This window comes from Pseudorca crassidens, chromosome 11 (genome assembly GCF_039906515.1).
Source record: "Pseudorca crassidens isolate mPseCra1 chromosome 11, mPseCra1.hap1, whole genome shotgun sequence".
NCBI classification, from domain to species: domain Eukaryota; kingdom Metazoa; phylum Chordata; class Mammalia; order Artiodactyla; family Delphinidae; genus Pseudorca; species Pseudorca crassidens.
The window spans coordinates 21,431,957-21,455,034 of record NC_090306.1 but is presented as its reverse complement, the minus strand read 5'-3'; the positions used below and the strand labels follow the sequence as shown (position 1 = coordinate 21,455,034).

The 23,078-nt window shown below is 37.4% G+C and overlaps 1 protein-coding gene across 4 annotated transcripts in view; it reads left to right on the top strand.

Annotated features, from left to right (window-relative positions):
* Positions 1-23,078, top strand: part of ITPR2 (inositol 1,4,5-trisphosphate receptor type 2) — a 533,444-nt gene that overhangs the window by 346,929 nt on the left and 163,437 nt on the right. For all 4 annotated transcript variants that reach the window (XM_067695972.1, XM_067695968.1, XM_067695971.1 and 1 more), the window contains 4 exons: positions 13,262-13,370; positions 14,324-14,511; positions 19,090-19,273; positions 19,983-20,239. In XM_067695972.1, the coding sequence (XP_067552073.1) occupies positions 13,262-13,370; positions 14,324-14,511; positions 19,090-19,273; positions 19,983-20,239 (738 nt within the window). The remainder of the gene's footprint in view (positions 1-13,261; positions 13,371-14,323; positions 14,512-19,089; positions 19,274-19,982; positions 20,240-23,078) is intronic.

Here is a 23,078-nt window from a genome sequence, read left to right as displayed (position 1 = left end):
TCTTTATTGCCAAATAATATGCCATCATATGGATAGATCACATTTTGTCTACCCATTTATCATTGATGGACATTTGGGTTGTCCCTACTTTTTAGCTATTATGAATAATGCTGTGATTAACATTCACGTACAAGTGTTTGTATGGACGTATGTTTTTATTTTTCTTTTGCATATCCCTACGCAAAAGGGGTCATATGCAAACTCTATGTTTAATTTTTAGGAACTGCAAAACAGTTTTCCAGAATGATAGCACCATTTTATTATGGTCATCAATGTATGAGAGTCCCAATTTTTCCACATTAACAGTGTCGTTATTGTCTGTCTTTTTTTATTTTAGCCATCCTAGTGGGGGTAAAGTGGTATCTAAGGGTGAATATTTTAAAGGACAGCAATTTCATATTGTCTATGCTTCATAAATTAGTTAAATGCATCTCTCTTATTTATTTACTTTTCCATGGCTCTTCATTTGTAAGTACAATATACCTCTTGTCTCTGTCAATATTGTCATTTTGTTTACTGATTTTAATGTAGGCCCAGTTCAGAGCATGTGACATCAAAATGTAAGACAGTGGTGAACTGAAGTATTATACACAACATGTCGCAGTAAAAAAGGGAAAACACTAAAGACAAATAGTTTATTTAAATCTCTGGTATGATTTCATCTTGCTTTATGTGAAAAATGGGTGTGATAGAAGTACCAGATACTGTGAAGCTTTGTTGAGTTCCAATGCCAGATTAAAAGATATTCTTTTTTTCTTTTTTTTTTTTTTTGCGGTACGCGGGCCTGTCACTGCTGTGGCCTCTCCCGTTGCGGAGCACAGGCTCCGGACGCACAGGCTCAGCGGCCACGGCTCACGAGCCCAGCCGCTCCGCGGCATGTGGGATCTTCCCTGACCGGGGCACGAACCCGTGTACCCCTGCATCGGCAGGCGGACTCCCAACCACTGCGCCACCAGGGAAGCCCCGATATTCTTATTTTTTCATTCAATGTGATATACATCTCATCAGTTCTAATACGCCATCAATTGTATCACTGGAAAAAAAGAAAAGAATGTTGCCAGTTGAGCTATGATAAACCATTAATTTTAGAGTGACCTGTGATTCAGGAATGTTAAAATTTGGGGAAAATTTTAGAATTTTGTTAGAATCATTGAAATGTAATAGGAGATGTGCTAGTGCACATTTTGGGGGGGAGGGGACCCAATCATCTATGCTACAGGAGAAAACAAGACTTTTCATACCTCAAAGATTTGATAAATACCTTTTTACACATATTAATATCCAGAAGTATAAAAGTGACATATTACACACACTCACGCACACACACACACACACACAGATAAAGAAGAGTATAAAAAAGAGGGAGAGTCATCAACTTATTATTACCCAGTGTGGGAGTATGAAATTAGCAACCTATAATTCACTGAAATTCTTCTTTTTCCTGTATTCTTTAATTTACTAATTGAAAGTAGCTTGCTTCCCTCAAATCAGATTTTTTCAAGATTGTGTTTTCTTTTCAGTCTGAGAATGTTGTTTTGTTCCTTTCCAAAGCTAACTAGACAGGTGATTCACAGGCCTGTGAAAATGTTTATAATGCAGATACCTCTCACCCCAGCACTACCAAGCAGCTCTACTTCCATACCAGCAAACGTGCTTTGCATATTATTAGACATAAAGTGTTACTTTCTTAGTGCCCTGGATTCCAGTTACAGTTGAGGATGTGTGAAGTAGTGAAATATCTGCCATGATGCGTGCCAGAGGGAATCAAAATGACTTTCAAAATAGTGTTCACGAGACTGTGATAAGCCTAGTCAAAGACTTTCTGCAAAAGCCTCTTCCTAAGGTAGGCATTTGACACTTCGTCTTTTAATCAACTCAGGCATCTTTAGGTTGGTTTGGATTGAGATCTTGTTTTCTTTGGGTAATAATTGTATTGGTGCTTTGAAATGTTGTCGAACATTTATGGAATTCCTAGATTCTACTAGTTCTAAATCATTGTCTCACAGTTTTTCATTGTGGAATTCTTTGAAAGTTATGGTTAACATATAGAACACAGTTGGGAGGTGTAAGAAGATACTTGCTTATATAACAGTAGGCAAAATATATCATCTCATGACAATTTGATGCAAGAAATCCTCAACGTTAGACCTACATAATTTTTTATTGTCACTAAAGAAAACACTAAAGAAAAACAGGATTTTCATTTGATGAGGGGAAAATGAGATAAAATAGAATTATTTTTAATTTTATCTTTTGTTATAAATTATGGCACACCCAAACATAATATTTGTTAAAGAAAATAGTAACTTGGTATCTTTTCAAGTGATACATTTACATAATATTAAGAATTACGTTGCTCAGTCAGATCCTTGCAGTGATGTACAGCATCAAGGTGGTTTCTGTGTTTTTCAGTAAAGTATGAACATCCTATTTCATTAGACATATGGTGACAGGGAAGAACTTAGACTACACTTTCGGCATATTAGCGTATTCTCTTGCATTAGGCCATATCACAATCATTGATTAATATTTTACCTTCCAATTTTTCAGACTGAACGTTAGAATTGTTTACTTTTTCTTTTTGGTATTCTAACATTTTGCTTGTTGGATTCCAACATAACTTCCTTCTTTCAGCCATAAAACTATAGTTAATGAGTTTGTACACTAAAAACATTTAATATGCAAGTAACATTAAATATATCTCAAATATCTACCCAAGTTGTAAGACATGATAGATATCATATATTGCAGTCCTTAAATAGGTGGCACTCAGTACAAATCTCTTTTGGTAGATAGTGATCTCTCATTCAGAACCATTGGTTTAGACATTCATTCAAAAGTATTTATGAAGTACTTAATGTGCCAGGTTTTGCACTAGGTGTTGGAGTTGTTTGCTGGGCAGCCAAAAAGGGGAAAAAAAGCACAGTCCCTGTGCTTGTGGTGCTTATAATCTAGTAGAAGGAGATAGAAATCATTCAAACACTGATATAAATAGCTATAAAACTAAAATACTTGGTGAATGAAGTGCAGGATATTATGAGAGGACTGAATGAGAACTAGCTTAGTAAGGTTAGAGAGAATGACTCTGATATGGTTGAGCTCAGACCTAAAGGTTGAGTAGGAGTTAACTAAGCAAAGCTGGGAGTACTTGGGGATGGGGGTACACAGAAAGCATGGCTGGCAAAAGGAAACCTCATCTGCTAATGCCTTGAGGAAGAGGAGACATGAGGAGACACTGAAAGGCCTGTGTGGCAGGAGGAAGATATAGATTGATTCAGAGAACAAGGATGACAATGGTTCAAGATTTGTAGATGTTGGATCATGAGTCCTTACCTAAACCACGCTATGGGTTTGGGTCAGTATTCAAAAGCCACAGAACATGATATGCAGGAAGCAACCATCATGATGCTTAAATATAATATTGAATTTATATGAAATAATATATACAACATCATTTAAAATTATGAAGCATACCAATATAATGGAGACCCATGAATCCCTCAGCCAACTGAAGAATAGCTTGTATCTACCTATGTGTTTTGGCCTCCCCTTCCAGAGGCAGAGGCAACTAGGACATCTCAGTTTTAATACCACACTACGTATCTTCTGGGACTTCTCCTTTTCTCTCAAGATCATGTTTCTGAGAGTCATCAAGGTTGTTGTGTGTTGCTGAGGCTCAAGTTTTTTTTCTATTTACCAAAGATATTATTGCCCTCTGGGAATATACTACAATTTACTGATCCGTTTTTCCTGTCAGTGGATATTTGGATTGATTCCAGTGTTTTGGTTTATTTGTTGCCTGTTTGTTTTGCTGTCAATGCTAATAGAAATGTCTAGGATGTGGCACTATGTGTCTCCTGGAGCACATGTTTCCTTGGGAATGTAATTGCTGGGTGAGAACATGTTTTCTAAAGTGGTTATACCAATTTTCATTCCTACAATTGGTCCACATCCTCTCCAGCACTTCATTTTGTCAGACTTCTTAATTTTTGCCAGTCTAGTGCGTGTAAGATGGTGGCTTATGGTAGTCTTTCTTTTTTTAATTATAGTTGATTTAAAATGTTGTGTTAGTTTCAGGTGTATAGCACAGTGATTCAGTTATATATATATTCTTTTTCAGCATAATCTTAATTAATACTCCCTAATTACTAATAAAAGGTAAGCATGTTTTCATGTTTATTGGCCATATATGTTTCTTATAAGAAATGCCAGTTCAGTTCTCTTGTCTGCTTTTCTACCAGATTTTTTTCTCATTGATCTGTAAGCATTTTATGTATTCATATATATTCAGTTCTCTGTTGTTTCAGTTCTCAGTTCTCTGTTATAGTTCTCTGTTGTTTCACAACCCTCTGAATGACAGAGAATGAATTGGGGGAGGCACCAAGTGCATATGGGGAGCCTAGTTAGGAAGCACAATATTTCCTAATGGACATTGTGTGATAATTTTATAAATGTTTTTAATACTTTTTCTTACATTTCTTATGTTAAAAACAAATATTAGGAAGAAATATTGCTCTTTTCTAAGAGAACATTGGACCTTTGGTCTTCCCACTTAACACTACTTTAAGAAAAGTTGATTTAAATTGGCTTCTGAAGAGTTCTGCTTTGTACACGCACTAGGGATGCTTGAAACTTATGCATGTGTATGTGTTATTTTTATGAAACCATAGCATACTGCTCAAGTAGGCTTCAAAGTGATCTTCTACGAAATGAATGCTGTTTTTCATTTGCCTTCTCTTAAAAATTTATAGGAAGTTGGAACTCGATATTTATGTCAGAACTTAAAGCTGTGGGTGTCTTCATGGCACTGGGCATTGTCATATCCTATATATGCCAATTGCGCAAGTCTTTCTCAAATGAAGCTTATTTTTTAAAACATTAAACAAAATATTACAATAGCTGTTTATTTAGTACTTATTATGGGCTAAGAACATAAAGCTTTCCATAAACAATTTCTTTTTCTTAAAATAGTCCTGCAGTGTGGATATTATTACACAAAGATGGGGAAACTGAGTCTGAGGGCAGCTAAATAAAATTCTTGAGATCACAAAGCCTGTGGTAGAACTCAGATCAAACCAATTTTTTTTAAATGGTGTCGCCAATTTACACTCATCAACAGTGTATGAAAATTTCCATTGCTCCATAATCCTTGCCAACATTTTGCACTGTGAATCCATTTTGTTTTTTGAAGGAGCAAGCCGCTTTTTTTTTTAATTTTTTATTTATTTTAAATTTTTATTTATTTTATTTTTGGCTGCATTGGGTCTTCGTTGCTGTGCGTGGTCTCTAAAACATTATCATTTTCACTAAGTGCACAGCTTTCCAATGCTGAGCCCTTTCGTAAATCACATGATTGTGTGTTAAACTGTGTGCAGATAGATATCATCTCATTTAATTCTCAAGAGCTTCCCTTGAAGTTGTGCTATGCAGAGCTCCTCTTCATTCCATTGACTCTGTAGATACTTCTATCTGAGGAAATTCTAAATATATTCTGAACTTATTAAAATTTGACTTCATACTTCCTTTGTCAAAATATTGGCATTGATTGATAAGTAATGCAAGTGCTAGTTTTCTCCTTCCCTTTCAAGGATAATTTCTTTCTAGTATTTTTGGGCAAAGGGATTAGGTTTCTGTCTCTCTCTTTCTGTAAGGGGGTGGGTATTCTACCATGCTGTTCTCTTGATAACTCTTACAAGTCCTGTGCTCCTCTCACTGCCCCATGGGCCAAGACCCTCTTGGTTGTAGGTGGTAGATTCCCAGCTTGGAGCTCATGAACTACACTGAAACAGGAAGGTGAATATAGAAACAGGGAGGTAAATATAGGGCTGGAGTGTGCTGGTCTTACCTCTCTGTCTTTTTTTCTTTTGGTTTTGTTTTGTTTTTGTCTTGTTTTTTGTTGTTGTTTGTTTGTACATCTTTAGCTTTACTAAGAATGTCAAATTGTTTTTCAAAGTAGCTGTACCAATTTGCCCAGCTATCAGTGTTCCGTTTGCTCACATCTTTGTAAAAGCTTGATGTTGAAAGAATTTAAAATTTTTTCCGGTTGTGTAGGTGAGAAATCTCTTACTGCAGTTTAAGTTTTCATTTCTCTAATTACTTGTGAGGTTGATTATCTATTTTCTTACGTTTATTGGCTACTTGGCTTTTCTCTTCCATGACGTGCCCGCTTGAGCCTTTTGCTCGTTTTCTTTTGGATGATGTATGCTTTTTTTCTAGTGTGCAGGAATTCCTTAAACACTATACACACACACACACACACACACACACATATATAATATCTTTTCCCAGTTTGTGGTTTTAATGATGTGTTTTAATTAATGGAAGCTCTCAATTTTACTGTAGTCTTTTATAGTTTGCAGTTTTAATTTATTGTTTAAAGAATCCTCCCCTACCCCTGTATCATAAATATACTGTCCTCCACAGACCTCTGAAAGTGTTACACTTTTGTCCTTCACATTTAAATCTTGAACCTACCTGGAATTGATTTTTGTGGATTGTGTGAGATACAGGTTGAATTTCAATACTTGATATATTGTTCCTTGCCACTGTTACTCCATCTTGCAAAGTTGTACCTATGTATCAGTCTTTACCAAATGATTGTGAAAATACAAGAGGAATCACAGCACTTGAGGATCTAAAACAGATATCACTCTTCCTGTTGTCCAGGAGGGAAACTCTCCAATTGTACTTCACATTATTATTCAGATCAAGGTCAATTCTCTCATTTATTTCCATCTCCTCCCCTTCTTGCTTTGTCCCCTTATGTTCTCTGAGACCTCCCATAAGCTGAATCTTATTTGCTCTATACCTCTCCGTATCATCCTTCAGGTACACAAAGCCTTTGCAGAAGCTTTGAAATTAACCATTTGAAATTCCATTTTTCCTGGCCTTTGGTGTGAGTGTGCGTGCTTGCATTGGCAGCATATTGATTCCATATTTCTCAGTAACAAGTAGTTTCTATACTGTGAACCAGCGGATTATGGGCTTAACTTTAGTGGTTGTGTGCACTGCCATTTGAGTATAATTTTACGAGGTAGTGATTTATGATGTGTGAGTCAAGGAGTTTTGCTTCAATAGGGAAATGGTGTCTAAGGCTCATCTGCTTATTGTCTGATTAGTTACTCTTCTCTCGACTTTATGTTCTGGAGATGAGACGAAGACTGCTTACTCAGAAAGATCCATTTACAAGCAGAAAGATCCATTCTCCAGTACTGTGGGTGAAGGGTTGCATAAGTTCTCAACCTCTGAATTTAAGCAGACCCTGTGTTAAAATGGGTGAGGTGTATGATTTTGTTGAGTTTCATGTCAGTCCGTATGCTTCCTGGAAACCCAGTACCGAGAGGCTTTTATTAAACCCTAGAGAAGATAAATAGTTTCCTTTATTTCTCACTAGTTAGAGGGCACAAACGCATCCTCTAAGAAAAGCCTTCTCAGCAACCTTGTTTGTCTAGAGGCTGGGATATTTGATAAACCCAGAATGATGACTTTAAGTCGCTCTTATCTCCAGTATCATCATCAAATGTTTTAAATATCATCATTTACTGTGTAAATGTTTAAATTTCACAAATGGAATCAAATGGTCTAGTGAGGATTATTTATGTTGAAAAACAGTGCCATATGTCCTCTACATATTTGAAAATTCTTTTAGCATATGCTTGCTTTTTGCACCCCGTTTCCTAGTTCCTGACACATGGTAGAAATATAACGTCTTTACAGTGAATTAGAAAAAGGGAAGAAAGGAGATGGCAGTAGATTGCCATTGTGACGTATGAATAATTGGTTTAAATTTTTTCCACATTCTTTTTTTTTTGTAACCTCCTTTACAAAAAAAGAATTTCAGAATTCTTTTCAGAATTATTGAAACATCTGTATGTTTTTCAAAATTATCATGATTGTGTCATTGGATTGATGAAGAGCATCTTGTGAATGTATATAATAACTACTCCTATTGAAGTTTATGTTTCTTATCTTAAGAAAGTGGGGAAAATCATCAGGGGAAAGAATTGGCTTACATTCCTTGGAGTCAGTGACCAAGAAATACAAACCATTAGCCAGTTGGATTATAGGAGATTGGCCACATTTCCTCAAAGGAGTTCCTTAAAGATGGAGTTGATTATAATGACGGATCTAATGTAATTCCACTAGGATACAGCTGTTGCAATAATTTATTTGAAATTAGATATATACCTTTTTAACCCCTGGGAATTCAAATGAGGAAAAATATCTAATCAGACAGGCTATCATTAATGAAAAGGTTAGGGGAACGCCAGTTAGACTAATATCAAGTTTAATGTTAAAATAAGATTGTGTGGAGACTACAGATACATACGATCACCTCCTTACAGATCTTATCCAAGCTGATTAGCAGCTAATTGTTAGTCTTGGAGGGAAAACCCTAAATTAAGCATCTTCAGTTTGCAATTTTCATTACCTTTTGAATTTCTAGTTGAGGGCTTAGTTTTCCAAGATTCTGGTTGTGGTGACACATTTTGATGATGTCTTGATGATATTGCACACTGTGGAAAAAATATTACTTTAGTGTATGATACTTCCAAGGGAACAGGAACAGAGGTGGAATCAGTACCTCAAACATCACGTCCTTGAACTCTTCACTCCTAATGCTATTAACTCCTGTTAAGGCAAACAGGGCTGTGCTTTTTTGAAAATCAAAGAAAACCTTTAGTCCTTTCTAAGACTAATACATTTTTGTTATCCTTTCTATCCATGAAAGGCAATCATTTCTGACTTCTTAATTTTCTGTTAATTTATTTATTTATTTATTTATTTTTCGCTGCATTGGGTCTTCGTTGCTGTGTGCGGGCTTTCTCTAGTTGTGGCGAGCAGTAGCTTTTCTTGTTGCGGAACACAGGCTCTAGGCATGTGGGCTTCAGTAGTTGTGGCACGTGGGCTTAGTAGTTGTGGCTCGCAGGCTCTAGAGAGCAGGCTCAGTAGTTATGGCACATGGGCTTAGTTGCTCCGTGGCATGTGGGATATTCCCATTCCAGGGCTCGAACCTGTGTCCCCTGCATTGGCAGGCAGATTCTTAACCACTGCACCACCAGGGAAGTCCTGAGCTTCTTAATTTTTGATCCATTGGAGTTGATGCAACAGGAAATGGCCAGGAAAAACCCATCATCTCAGATTTTCACAAACTGTCAGTGTGACTTCTCTTTTAATGGAGATGTTTTATTGTAATTTCAGAAGGTGGTTGTTAGTTATGTTGGCTACATTACATTTAGTACATCTGGGATGTGTTCACATGAAGACATTGGCTAAAAGCTGTGTCTTGTGGCCTGGAATTGACTCTGATATTGAAAAGACTGGGAAGGACATTCCTTGCTACTTGGCCTAATCTAACAAAGACACCTTCTTGGGAAGCCCAGTCAGGAATTCATTTTGGAATTGAAGAACGAGTACAGAAGTTGAACTTCTCAATTGTTGTAGAATTCTTTTCAAAATATGTTTTTATTTCTTTCCCAAATTTCTGCCATGGCAATTATAACTCTGAGACTATTATTTATAACCCTGGCACCAGAATTTCTGACCATGGCTCTACAATTACTTTTATTTGAGTTAAAGGAATTTGTGTAAATGACTTGCCTCTGAGCTGTCACCACTGTAAGGCCAAGACAGGTTTGGACGTAACACTTGCCTCCCATGCCTCAAGGCAGAACTCAGTATTTGACAACAGGAATCAGTTCTGCTAAACTTGTGATGTGGCAATATCTAAAGTTTTCCAATCTTAAATGAGGACGATTAAGACAAACAGAAAAGAATCCTGCTCCATCTCTGCCCATTCTTCATTCATGTTTAGCACCAAAGTTTGCCTTTTTTGAAAACTATGGAGTTTGGACCAATGTAGAATTTTTTCCACCTAGTTGAAGTTGGAAGGTCCATTGTGAGCCCCAGGTCCATTAGCTCACAAGTATATAATTCCAAGGACTGGTTAAAATAGTGGATAACTAAAGATTTTCAAGTAGTTTATCATTTATTATTTTTGCCATTTTCTTAGTATGTGGGACGGTTTGGTATAAAGTGAGAAAGTATGTACAAAATCACCTTGTCAACTGTAAACTGTTCTGTGATCTGAATAATATTAATACTAGCAACAACAGCATCAATTATACACAACTTATATAGCATTTACTATGTGCTGTTTTAAGTACTTTACATATTTCCCCCTATTTAATCATCACTGAAGCCCTCTGAGAGTAAGTGTTATGATCATTCCGTTTGACAATTATGGGACTGGACACAGGGTAGTGAAGTAACTTAAGATATTCCAGTTAGTATGTGGCATAGAGGGGATTGAAATGCTGGCAGTGTGGCTCCAGAGTTGCGAACAGAGATCTAGGGAGCCCCCATCTCCTTTCGGTGGCATTCTGAATGTCACATAGTTAGAAAATGTACGCTTCTAACTAGGCCGGAAGTAGATAAGAAGAGTGTTGCTCATTTGATTTAGATGTTTATGAATCTGATAAGCACCTGTGATTTCATCTGCCTGAAAAGAATTTAGCAATGATGGCAAGTATGGTGCTCATTTTAATGTGATATGAAACACTTCCACTGTCTGATTGGTTTTGAACAGCTTTATTCTTCTAGTAGTATAAAGAGCATTTTTAAAAACAGAGGGTAAAATGTAGCTTTCTATAATATTTATCCTTTAAACTATTGCTTTTCTATCTCTTGGTTGAGTTTTTGGATTAATGTGGTTAAAAGGCTCTTACAGAGAATAAAAAGGGAGCTCATTCCCATGGACCTGGGGTTCCACTCACAACAGGTTCTCTTCCAGACAGTGACACTGACTTGTACCATTTCAAGAAAAACAGTCCTGTGTTTTCACGTTTGTCAGTTTTACTTATTACAGCTGGGCCAACTGTATGTTACCAGGTTAGAGTGAGAAGCAATCCATTCATGTGTAGAGGTGAGAACCGTGATTAGTGCAGCAAACTGAGGTGCCCTTTAAAGAAATTAAGTACTTCAGTCAATGTGTTCTCATGTCTTTCTCCCCAACATACAACCTCAGCCTTATAATTGATGGGTCTAAAAAGGTCTCTTGTAGCATCTCCTTCTGCTGTAATGAGATACACAGTAAAAGCCCATTTGATTCCAAAGAAATGTCTTATTTTGTTTTTCCTCCCCTGTTGGAAGGATGCTTCTTTGGCCAGATGAAATTAATTTACTCAAAAGGCTTTCTTTTAAAAGAAAAAAAGAAATTTTCATTTCTTACGTCTTCTCTAAGTGCCCCACTTTGGTTTGACAGGGGCGAGTTGAGTTCTCTTCACTGGTAGAATAAGCTCTTAACACCTCACTGTCTCTTCCAAGACTGATCATCACCTTTGCTCACAACACCCCACATGAAAAAGTCTTAGAGGAAGAAAACATGAAATAGGGGACAATAATAAATGTCTGTGTTCTAAAAAATTTAAGTGTCAATAAGTGAAAGTTGCTATAAGGCTCTGGGTGCCTGTTGAAATTCTTGGCACTGTGACGTTTAGGACATACATATTTGTTCCACACTGTGCACGAGACAGCTTTGCTGGGATGATCGTCTGGGTTAGCAGGGGAGGTTTGCCATGTAAAGCCTCTTCCGAATCAGCTGTTTCCCCTTAAGCGCTTCCATAGGGCTTAGTATACATCTCTATTATGGAACCGATGGTATTGCAAATTCTTTGAGGAGAGGGTTATATCTTATTCACTTAAGATAGTTCCTAAAACACACTTGGTACCTAATGAATATTGGTAGAATGGAGGGAAGATAGGACATGTCCATAAACAAGAAGAAGAAGAGCTTTTCAGACAGAGAATATGATGTGAACAAAGAGAAAGACTTAGAAAACTGTGGTCGAGGAATCATCACATAGTTCAGTTTGGTTATAATATAATGTGTGAAGACACTTTTGGAAGTAACTGTTGAAAAAGCAGAGTAGGCAGGATTTCACAAATCATTGTCAAGTTGGGGGTGGTGGCTAATAGATGATCCCTTAAGTTTGGAGCCTAAAAGACCAGAACGATGTGATCTCCTTGAAATAAATTGAATTTCTTCAGTTTGAGAGGAAAACCGGTTTAAGAGAGAAGGAATATTCCCTTCGGAAAAGTTGAGTTTGCGGTGCCACCAGAATCTCCGGATGTAGATAAGGAAATGTAAGTGGAAACAGGATGAGAGGCTCAGGAAAACGAGGTCAAAGCTGAAGGAAACACACTTGGCAGTGAGACCTGCACAGGTGATTGTGCAAGCAAGGGTCAGATGCTGATGGGGAGAAGGAAGCTGAGGGGAGAAGAGCTAAGGACAAAACGTGAAACAAGGCTGGAGAAACAAGGACAACCAAAGCATGAGAGAGAGAAGGAGCAATGAAAGCCACCTGTCTCAGCATAAAAGGCAGGCATGCTGGGGAGGGAGCGTGCAATGCAGCACGGGGAAGTGGCTGGGTTTTGCCATCAAGAGTTGAGTTCAGGTCTTACTCTATCACCTGTTAGCCACACGATCTGCAGCCAGTTACATAAGCTCTTGGACCACAATGTCCTTACCTTGGCAGTTGTGGTGTTAATTTAAATAGTTTAAACATACAGTCTTTAAATAATACTTTAAAAATTACTCTTGTCTCTTAAAATAATAACCAGTAAACTGGAAGATTTAGAGTTGTCTATATTTCTTATGTACATGCAAGCAACTATATTGCAAAATATATCATTTAAAAAATGTCTTGTAATCCATACAAAATTGAAGATTTAGGAATTTTTGAATTACATGTTTGATACACTGTCTTTTGCCCACTGTCTTCAGAATACAGCACTTGGAGTTTAAATATAATTCTCTTTGTCTGATCAAGCTTAATTTTTTGAGCACCTGCTGTATACCCAGCACTTTTCTAGCTCTTTTTACTGAGCCCCTCTAACTAAGGCTTTTTCTTTCCAATTCTTAGGGTATTTATTAATCTGTGTTTTCTTTAGCCACCATAAATATTCTTACTAACACTTTTGAAACAATTTAAAATGTATAGTGTTTGTGATTTTCCTAGTATAGTCCATTGAAAATACTATATTTTATTCTTTATTTCTGGGAGAAGCAAAACTATTGTTATTTTCTTGGGAAACATTTGCAAATTTTTGCCTCAGCAAATATTATGCAGTATAAAGTTACTTTTTCCATGTCTCAAATCATTGATAAAATGCATTTTAAGTGGCACTTTAATGTATTGATATTTTTTCTTTTGCTAGAAAAAGAAACAATAACTTACACTTTTCTAATCCTTTTTATTAGGGTACTACATTAAGAAAAATACTCCTGAATCGGTACTTTAGAGGCGATTATGGTGTCTGTATGAACGGACACCTCTCTGGAGCCTACTGCAAATCTGCACAAGGAGGAGGCAAGACATCATTTTTTCCTCATTTTTGGAGTTTTAGAGCGTGTCTGCATGCAGTGCTACTTAATATTTTACTTAACATAGCACAAATATAAAAATCATTTAAAGAGCACTATTATCAGCCACAGCAAAAATAAGAAGATCCTGCCGTTTGCGCCAACTAGGATGGACCTCAAGGGCGTTATGCTAAAGTGAACTAAGTCAGCCAAAGACAGGCTATCTTTGCTATCGCTTACATATGTAATCTAAAAACACCAAACTCCCAGACACAGGCATCAGATTTGTGCTTGCCCGAGGCAGGGAGTGGGGAGTAGGGGAATCAAGGGAAAGGGGTCAAAAGGAACAAACTTCCAGCTCTAAAATAAATACATCCAGGAGATGTAATATACAACACGATGACTATAGCTAACAATACTGTACTGCATATTTGAAAGTTGCCAAGAGAATAGATCCTAAAAGTTTTCATCACAAGGAAAATAAATTAACTTTATGAGATGATGAATTTAATTAATCTTATTGTCGTGATCATTTTGCAATATATCATATATCAAAGCATTACGTTGTACACCTTAAACGTACACAATGTTATATATCATTGATATACGATGTTATATCTCAATAAAACTGGAAAAATAAATTTTAAAAGCACTATTAAAAACCTTTGCACAGGGGCTTTCCTGGTGGCACAGTGGTTGAGAGTCCGCCTGCCGATGCAGGGGATGCAGGTTCGTGCCCCGGTCCAGGAAGATCCCACGTGCCGTGGAGCGGCTGGGCCCGTGAGCCATGGCCGCTGAGCCTGCGCGTCCCGAGCCTGTGCTCCGCGACGGGAGAGGCCACAACAGTGAGAGGCCCAAAAACCTTTGCACAATTTTGGGTTCATAAAACAATGGATTTGAACATTTGAATTAATTTTGCCTTCTGACAAAGGTTTATTTATTTGTTTTTCCTAATCACAGGAAGCTTTTCTGGACAAGATTCAGATAAGATGGGGATATCCATGTCAGATATTCAGTGTCTACTGGATAAAGAAGGTGCATCTGAACTTGTCATCGATGTTATCGTGAGCACCAAAAATGACAGAATTTTTTCGGAAGGCATTTTACTTGGCATTGCCTTGCTTGAAGGAGGAAATACACAAACTCAGGTACTTGCTTACCATCATGACCATTTGTTACATTTTGTTATTTTGTATTTCTTATTTACTTGTTATAGAAACCCAGGGAAAGTAATGTTTTTTCATTAAGCTTCTCATGACTGTTCCCCCACCCAAAAACAACCACATTTTCCTTATATATTTATTTGATTTGCTGTAGTAACTACAGAGCTCCACAGATTATTCGGTGAAGCAGAACATTCCTTAGCACCATCATTTCTAACATGATACCAGAAATTCTGGTTTGCTTAGGGAAATTTTAGGCTTACTTTCAGCAAATCAGGACAACATTTTGACTCATCAAAGAATTAAATGTAGAAGAAAAAGTATTAAGTGCATTAATTAAATGAGGTAATATATATAAACTCCTCGCACAGTATTTGGCATTAAAACAAGTTCCCATAACATTCCCCACCCATCTCAGATACTTTTTCAGAAGCTCAGAACTCTACCTTTCCCTTTTGCCTCAAATCTCTCAGTGCTCGTTACCCTGCTGCCTCTCCCTGCTTTCACTGGTGTGGGGAGAGAAGAACCATGTCTTCTTTTCTTCATTCCGTTTGCTCATCCACCTCAGGAGGGGTGACTTGACAGTCATCGTTCATCTATTCAGTGCTCTGCTCCAGTGAGCGGTGTGCTCACTTGCATGCAGGATCAGACCACTGCTTCTAGAAGGCACGTGTTTCACTTTGAAATTCCTGCCAAGTTGTGTCTGGACTCCCCCCACTTAAAGGCAGAGCTCGCTCATTGTGTGATCCCCGGAGCTGGGAAGTGTTCCCAGGGAACAGGCATCATCCTCCCAGCCCTGCCGCTCACTAATCTGATATTTCTAGGTTTGCCTTGGTCAGGAAGGAAACGACGCTTACAACTAATTGGAAAATTCAGAATCCATTTTCCCTCTTCATGGCAAGTAGAAGCCACATCTAATTAAACGCTAAAAAAAAAAATCATGTTACCTCTAAAGATATCTCTCCAAAACACACGTTATTCTCCTGCTTAAAATCAGTCACTTTCCCTGTAAAGGCAAACTCTACCGTAGTCCATAAGATCCTTCGTGATCTAATCTCTTCAAGTTTTCCATCTTTCCTTTCTTATTCCATCTCTCCCCTCCCCCGTCCTCTCTCTTGTGCACCAGCTATACTAAGCTCTTGTAGTTCCGTAGATGTGTTGTGCCGTTTCTCATGTCACTTTCTCCTCTTCAAGGACTCAACTCATGAACTTCTTTTGGAAGCCTTTTCTGATCCTATGTCCCACTGGGCAGAATTGTCCACTAGGTACTGTACGCTTCTGCTCTATCCTGCAGGAGTTCATCAGGCCATGATTCCTTAGAGGTTGAGACCACATGTTTTCCATCTTTACATCCCTTGTGTCTGGCACCATGGCTGGCCCAGCCTAGGGATTCAATAAATGTTCAGGAGTGAATGGCTCTATGAATGAATGGTCCGAATCAAATTCTACCTCATTCACAAAGTCTTCCCTGTCTGGTTGGGGCCTTCGGGACCAGTCCTTTATCTGAGCTCCCATAGCATTTGTTTCTTTGATGCTCACTTGGCACTTTGCCGGTGCAGCTTTGTTTGGTTGTTATTTATATGACATCCTGTCTCTCCAGTTAAATGTCATCTTCTTTAAAGTAGGGCATCATGTCTTGTTCTTTATATCTATGCTGCTTTATAGCCATTCAACAAATATTTGTTGGTGTGGATAGCATTCAATGATTTTTGTATAAGAAAACCTTCTTTTAAGATGGGTTATGACAGTCTCATGTACCAGCCTTACCCTATTCGTGTTTCTCACTTATCTACATCATTGTGTAACCCAGATGTCAACTGTGTGCTCCTGGCCCTAAGAGGTCTAGTTGAGGTCAACTTGAATCCTTGCCCTCCCCAAGACTTCTGCCAAAATCCAGGAGGGGTTACATTCTCATAGTCTCGCTGGCCACTAATGTCTTGCTTTCTTATTAGTTCATGGGCTGTCTTGGCACTTGGCAGCTTCTGTAGTACTAAGGTAGGAATCTGATCCTCTTCCTTAATTTCTATCCTCCTAGCTACATAAATCAATTTATATGTTTAATATACTTTATTAGAGAATGGTTGAGGGGGAGGATAGAGGAGGTGGTTAGATTACAATTTCAAATTGCACGCTAATAATAGCAACAATGAAAATAATACCTCCACCAAGTGCTATTCTTGGTGCTTTCTGTGTAATAACTTGGTTAATCCTCACAAACAACCTGTGCAGGAACTTGTGTCCTATCTCATCTTAACAAAGAAGAATCTGAGATATACCTAAACTCACATAGCTAGTTAGAGATCGAGCTAGGATTGGAACCCGTGCAGACTGGCTCCCGAGTCTGTGCTGTTAACCACTGCAAACATCTCCTTTCGAAAATACCCTTCTATCGCCTCACTCCTAGGAAGTTTCACTGGCTGATCACCCTGCGTCAAACCCTGGTCTTACTTCATCTCTCTGGTTCCTCACTTCATTTCTCTTCTCTGTCCTCTCATTTCTAGTCTCCCCCACCCCCTTCTTGGGGGAAACTCCTTCCTCTGTCACATAGATCTGTTTATCGATCACCCGTGGCTCCCCCCAAAAATCTTAGAGTTTCCTCTTATACTCTGAAGCTCATGGAGGTGCTTCCCCAGTCAAAGCCCACCTCTTTTGTGAGGTAAATCGTTATGCTACCTGTTGAGATTATATACACATATAAAAAGCATACTGTTTATCTTTATTAAAATCATACTGTTCAGCGTTATAGAGCCCTGGTTTTTAAAAGTCTGTGTAAATCATCTGATATTTTGAGCTTAAGGGGTTCTTTTATAAATTTAGTGATTTAGAGTCAGAGGATCTGGATTTAAATCCTAGCTCTACCCACTTACTACTTATATAATATTGGGCAAGTTGTCTACATTCACCAAACCGTATTTTATTGATCTACAAAATGGAAATAAGAATACCGTGTTCATCACACAGTTGCACTGAAAGAATCAATGAGATAATAATATATGTCAAGGAACAACATAAATTATAAAACTTTGTTTTAATAGAACCACAAAGTTCTATAACTTCCTCATTAATATATAGGAATCCCTTTCTACCTTCTAACGCCATTATTTTGAAAATATTAGGGTTCAAGCATCAGCTTAATTTATGAAACCACAGAGGTCTCTGAATGCTGAATTTATCCTTTGAATTAACAGAACCAGCTTGACTGTTTCACTGTGGTTGCTATGGTTACTGTGGCTTTTGGGCCTGCTTTCTTGAGTTGCTGCTAGCCCTCTGCTTAGAGCTTCCCCCTTGTCGGTATGAAGCCAACTTGTAAGACTTCATGAAACACTTGGAGAATATGCATCGCCCACATCACAAATTGCAGGACGGGCATCCATTTCAAGCCCTGATGTCATTAGAGTCTCACCTATAAGTTCCAGGACCAATGAGTCATGGTTTCAGGCAATCTTTCAGGAAAGTATATCTGCAGGAGCCAAACTCCCCAAAATTGACTGTTTAGATATATTGGATTATGGTCAATTCTAGTTGATCTGGAAGTCATTATTTCTTCAGATGTTTTCTTCCCGTTGTCTCTCATCAAGGTTATATAACTTTTTTATCAGCACAGTTCCTGGAATTATTATCTTTATTAATTTTTTTTTACTTTCTCTTGTTTGTGTTGCATCTATTCCAAGGTTTTAGTCTTAATAACTTACAATTTCCCCACCCACCCTGACTTCTCTGGAGTGTACCACCTTTCCCATCTCCTACCTCTTCGGTTACTTCCTGAAGTCATTAAGCAGACCATGATTAGGGCAGATATTCTCAAGTTTCAGTATTTCCACCTCTCCGTGAGATATGTTTTATCATAGTTCGGGTGTTGAATCCTTTCTACATCATTATTTACTCTAAAGCAGAATTCACTTTATACATTTTATGGTGGGCTTGCCCTAGACCCCATGCAAAGCAACGTATCTAATAAAGTACCAAAAGAATTTCGTGCCTACTTATCAGTGGGTTCCTGTGAGTGAGGCTGCCATGGTAACACATTCTAAATTAAATGTACTATAATTTAGACAAAGAGAAAAATAACTCTTTATAGACTCACATTTACCATCAGATTAGTGGTTGTTTTCCATGCTAGATTACAAAGTCACAAGGGCAGAGACTGTAGTTGTTTCCCCTGTTTGTTCTATCCCTTCATAGCATGGGACCCGGCACATAGTAGGCCCTCAGTAAATATGTGTTGAATCAAAACATGACTTCATAATAATATAAAAATCAAAGCGCTCTTTGCATACCCCTTCTTACAGTACCTTTGTAAAATTTTAAAACAAATAATCAGTAAAGATGAATTCAATAACATGAAATTATGTTGGATTTTAGTGGAAAGTGCTAAGCAAATACAAGCTATTATTAGGACACAGTAAATAGTACAGGAGACTAGGAAAGCTGTCAGTTTATGAAATAATCATGGGCAGCACATTAAATATAGACTTTTATCCATAATGCTTATGTTTATTTCAAACGTAAAAACATTATTTTCTCCCCTTGGGTATAGATGTCTTAAAATATGTTTTCTTGCAGTATTCCTTCTACCAGCAGTTGCATGAACAAAAAAAGTCAGAAAAATTCTTCAAAGTTCTCTATGACCGAATGAAGGCTGCTCAGAAAGAGATAAGATCAACAGTGACAGTTAATACCATAGACTTAGGTAACAAAAAAAGGGATGATGACAACGAATTGATGACATCTGGCCCACGAATGAGAGGTAAAGAAATAGTTGAGTATTGGGGAGAATAGAGTGAGAGAAAAGAGGGGTAACACAGTTTTTTAGATCTCTCTTATGTTTTTTATCTCACTTGTCTTAGTCTAATTATTCCAGCTGTGACTCTGTTTATGGAACTCCACCCTTGAATTTTTGTGGTCATGGGGTTGACCTTGAAAGAGCTCTGTAGGGCCAAGCTCAAGCAAGGAGTTATCAGTGCAAAGCAACAAGTGACATGAAAATGTTTGATTTCAGTGTGAAATTTATGGTAAAGAACAACTGCCCAAACCTTCTGAATGTTCATGAAATTTAAACTGTAAGAACAGGAATTACAGCAGTAAACTCTATGAAAGATTTTTGGTATTTGGAATAATGAAGTCGTCAGTGTAGTAAATACAAATCATCTAAATATTAACATTTTTGAAGTTTGCCCTATTTTCCCACCTTCTCGTATTCAAGAACTCTGACATTTTATATTTATCACAAAGACAGGAGCCCTTCTAAAATTGGCTAAGCATTAAGACCTTTTTTAAATATCCCAGTGCAAAGTTTATTTTTTAGTTGCTACCTCTCAGATTCTTTTTGGGAAATTCTTGCACCTCTTGTCAGGTGATTTTAAATTCAATTGTTAGAGAATTTGGATAACTGTCTTTTTTTTTAATTAGCAAAAGGAAGTTAATTCATAAATGTAAGAATACTGCTTTATTTTCAGTAAGAGATTCACCATTACATTTAAAAGAGGGAATGAAAGGGCAATTAACAGAAGCTTCTTCGGCAACATCCAAAGCATACTGTGCGTACAGAAGAGAAATGGATCCAGAAATAGACATCATTTGCACAGGATCAGAAGCGGGAAACGCTGAGGAAAAGTCTGCGGAGGAAGTAACAATGAGTCCTGCCATTGCCATCATGCAGCCGATTCTGAGATTTCTTCAGTTACTCTGTGAGAATCACAACCGGGAACTGCAGGTATTTGTTCTATTTTGTGTGAAAGCTGAGCATACAGCCTATGATTAGAGGTAGTTAAATTCAAATAAAACTAACAAGTAGTTTTGGAGAGAGTTTGCGAGAAATAATAAAAACAATAGTGCTCTTCTGAAATGGAAGAAACTTTGGTATCTAAGTGAAGAAAAGTGAGAGAAAAATTCCTTTATGCATGAAAAAAAATCAGGCTCCTACGGTATCATTCTTTGCATTTTCAACTCACATCTCTTTAGCCTCAGTGGGTATCATCTAACCTTAGGACTCCGGGATTTGTTAAGTAAGGTCACATTTGCCTCATCTGTATCTTTCATGGTTTTATAAGACTGTAGAGGTTTTCGTCATTCCCGACTCAGTTCATATTCCTTGAGTGAGGTTACAGAGTATCTTTGTATGTCTTCATTAGAAACAGAGTTAATAAAGAGGATTTTTTTTCTTTCTTTTGAAGTGTAGTTGATTTACAATATTGTTTTAGTTTCAGGGGCACAGCAAAATGATTCATATATATATATTTCCTTTTTTAAATTATTTTCCATCATACCTTATTATGAGATATTGAATAGTTCCCTGTGCTATACAGTAAATCCCTATTATTTATCTACTTTATATATGGTAGTGTGAATCTGTTAATCCCATACTCCTAATTTTTCCCTCCTCCTTCCCCCTTCCCCTTTGGTAACCATATGTTTGTTTTCTGGCTGTGAGTCTGTTTCTGTTTTGTAAATAAGTTCATTGGTACTGTTATTTTAGATTCCGCATATAAGTGGTATCTCTCTAGATCCATCCATGTTGCTGCAAATGGCATTGTTTCAATCTTTTTTATGGCTGAGTAATATTCCAGTGTGTGTGTGTGTGTGTGTGTGTGTGTGTGTGTGTTACATCTTCTTTATCCATGTGTCTGTTGATGGACACTTAGGCCTCTTCCATGTCTTGGCTATTGTAAATAATGCTGCTGTGAATATAGGGGTAAGTGTATCTTTTTGAATTAGAGTTTTTGTCTTTTCTGGGTATATGCTGAGGAGTGGGATTGCTGGATCATATGGTAACTCTATGTTTATTTTTTAAGGACCATCCATACTGTTTTCTAAATTGGCTGCACCAATTTACATTCCCACCAATAGTGTAGGAGGGTTCCCTTTTCTTCACACCCTCTCCAGCATTTATTATTTGTAGACTTTTTGATGATAGCCATTCTGACTGGTGTGAGGTAGTTTGGATTTGAATTTCTCTAATAATTAGCAGTGTTGAGCATCTTTTCATATGCTTGTTGGCCATCTGTATGTCTTCTTTGGAGAAATGTCTCTCTACGTCTTCTGCCCATTTTTCAACTGAGTTGTTTGCTTTTTTGATATTGAGTTGTATGAGCTGTTTATATATTTTGGAAATTAATCTCTTGTCGGTTGCATCGTTTGCAAATATTTTCTCCCAGTCTGTAGGTTGTCTTTTCGTTTTCTTGATGGTTTCCTTTGCTGTGCAAAAGCTTATAAGTTTTATTAGATCACATTTGTTTATTTTTGCTTTTATTTCTTTTACCTAGGAAGACTGACCTAAGAAAATATTGCTACAATTTATGTCAGAGAATATCTTCCCTATGTTCTCTTCTAGGAGTTTTATGGTGTTATGTCTTACATTTAAGTCTTTAAGCCATTTTGAATTGATTTTTGTGTATGGTGTGAGGGAGCGTTCTAACTTCATTGATTTACTTGGGGAAGAGGATTTTTTATAGCAGTGAAGGTTGATACCTTTGTAAATTAATATAATCCTGGCCTTACATCTTCTTTGGTACATTTTTTGTTGTCAAATAGATGAACTTAGGTGTGCCTAGGAATTTTGGCCCCTTTGTTCTGGGCATCATTTGTACATGCTGCTTATGTCACCATAGAAAAACCACATGAATGGTGACGTCATGTCTAAGAGCACAACTCCAGTATTAGAGCGACAGCAGAGTTTGAAGCTGTGTTTTCTAGTAAGCATCTAAAGTGCAGGTGTTCTGAATTGGTAAGAGAGGGTAGATTCATATTAATTGGATTGAATATCCTCCAAGGAGATGAGACCCTCAGGAATTAATGAATGGCGGAAGCCATTACTCTTGTGGACCACCCCACCACAACTTGGAGAGAGCTGCTGCAGAACTGTCAGCAGGAAAAGACCAGAAGCTTTATTTGCAGAGGGGAGATATTGAATATGTGCCTGTGCACTTATCCTGACCCATGTGGTCTGTCCATGTGGGAAGTGGATGTGTAGTATCTGATCAAACATTTTACTGATAGGAATGTGGGATCAAACAATTTGGAAAATGCTACTTATAAAAGAGTTTTGTTTTATTATGAATCAGTGTTAGAATTATTCACAATATCTAATATGTAGAAGCAGCCCCAGTGTCCATTAACAGATGAATGGGTACACAAAATGGAGTGTGTACAAAAAATATAATATCATTCAGCCTTAACAAGGAGGGGAGTTCTGACATGCGCTACAACATGTATGAAACTGGGGACATTATGCTAAGTGAAATAAGACACACAAAAAGACAAATATTGTGTGATTCCACTTATATGAGATAGAGTAGTCAAAATAATGAAGACAGAAAGTAGAAGGGTGGTTGTCAAAGGCTAGGGAGAGGGAGAATATGGAGTTGTTAATAGGTGTAGAGTTTTAGTTTTACAAAGATGAAAGTAGTTATAGAAATGGATGATGGACATGGTAGCTAAACATTATGAATATGTTTAATAGCACCAGACTGTGTACACTTAAAAATGGTTAAGAGTAAATTTTATGTATATCTTGCCACAATACAAAAAATTGAAAAAAAATCACAAATGCAAAC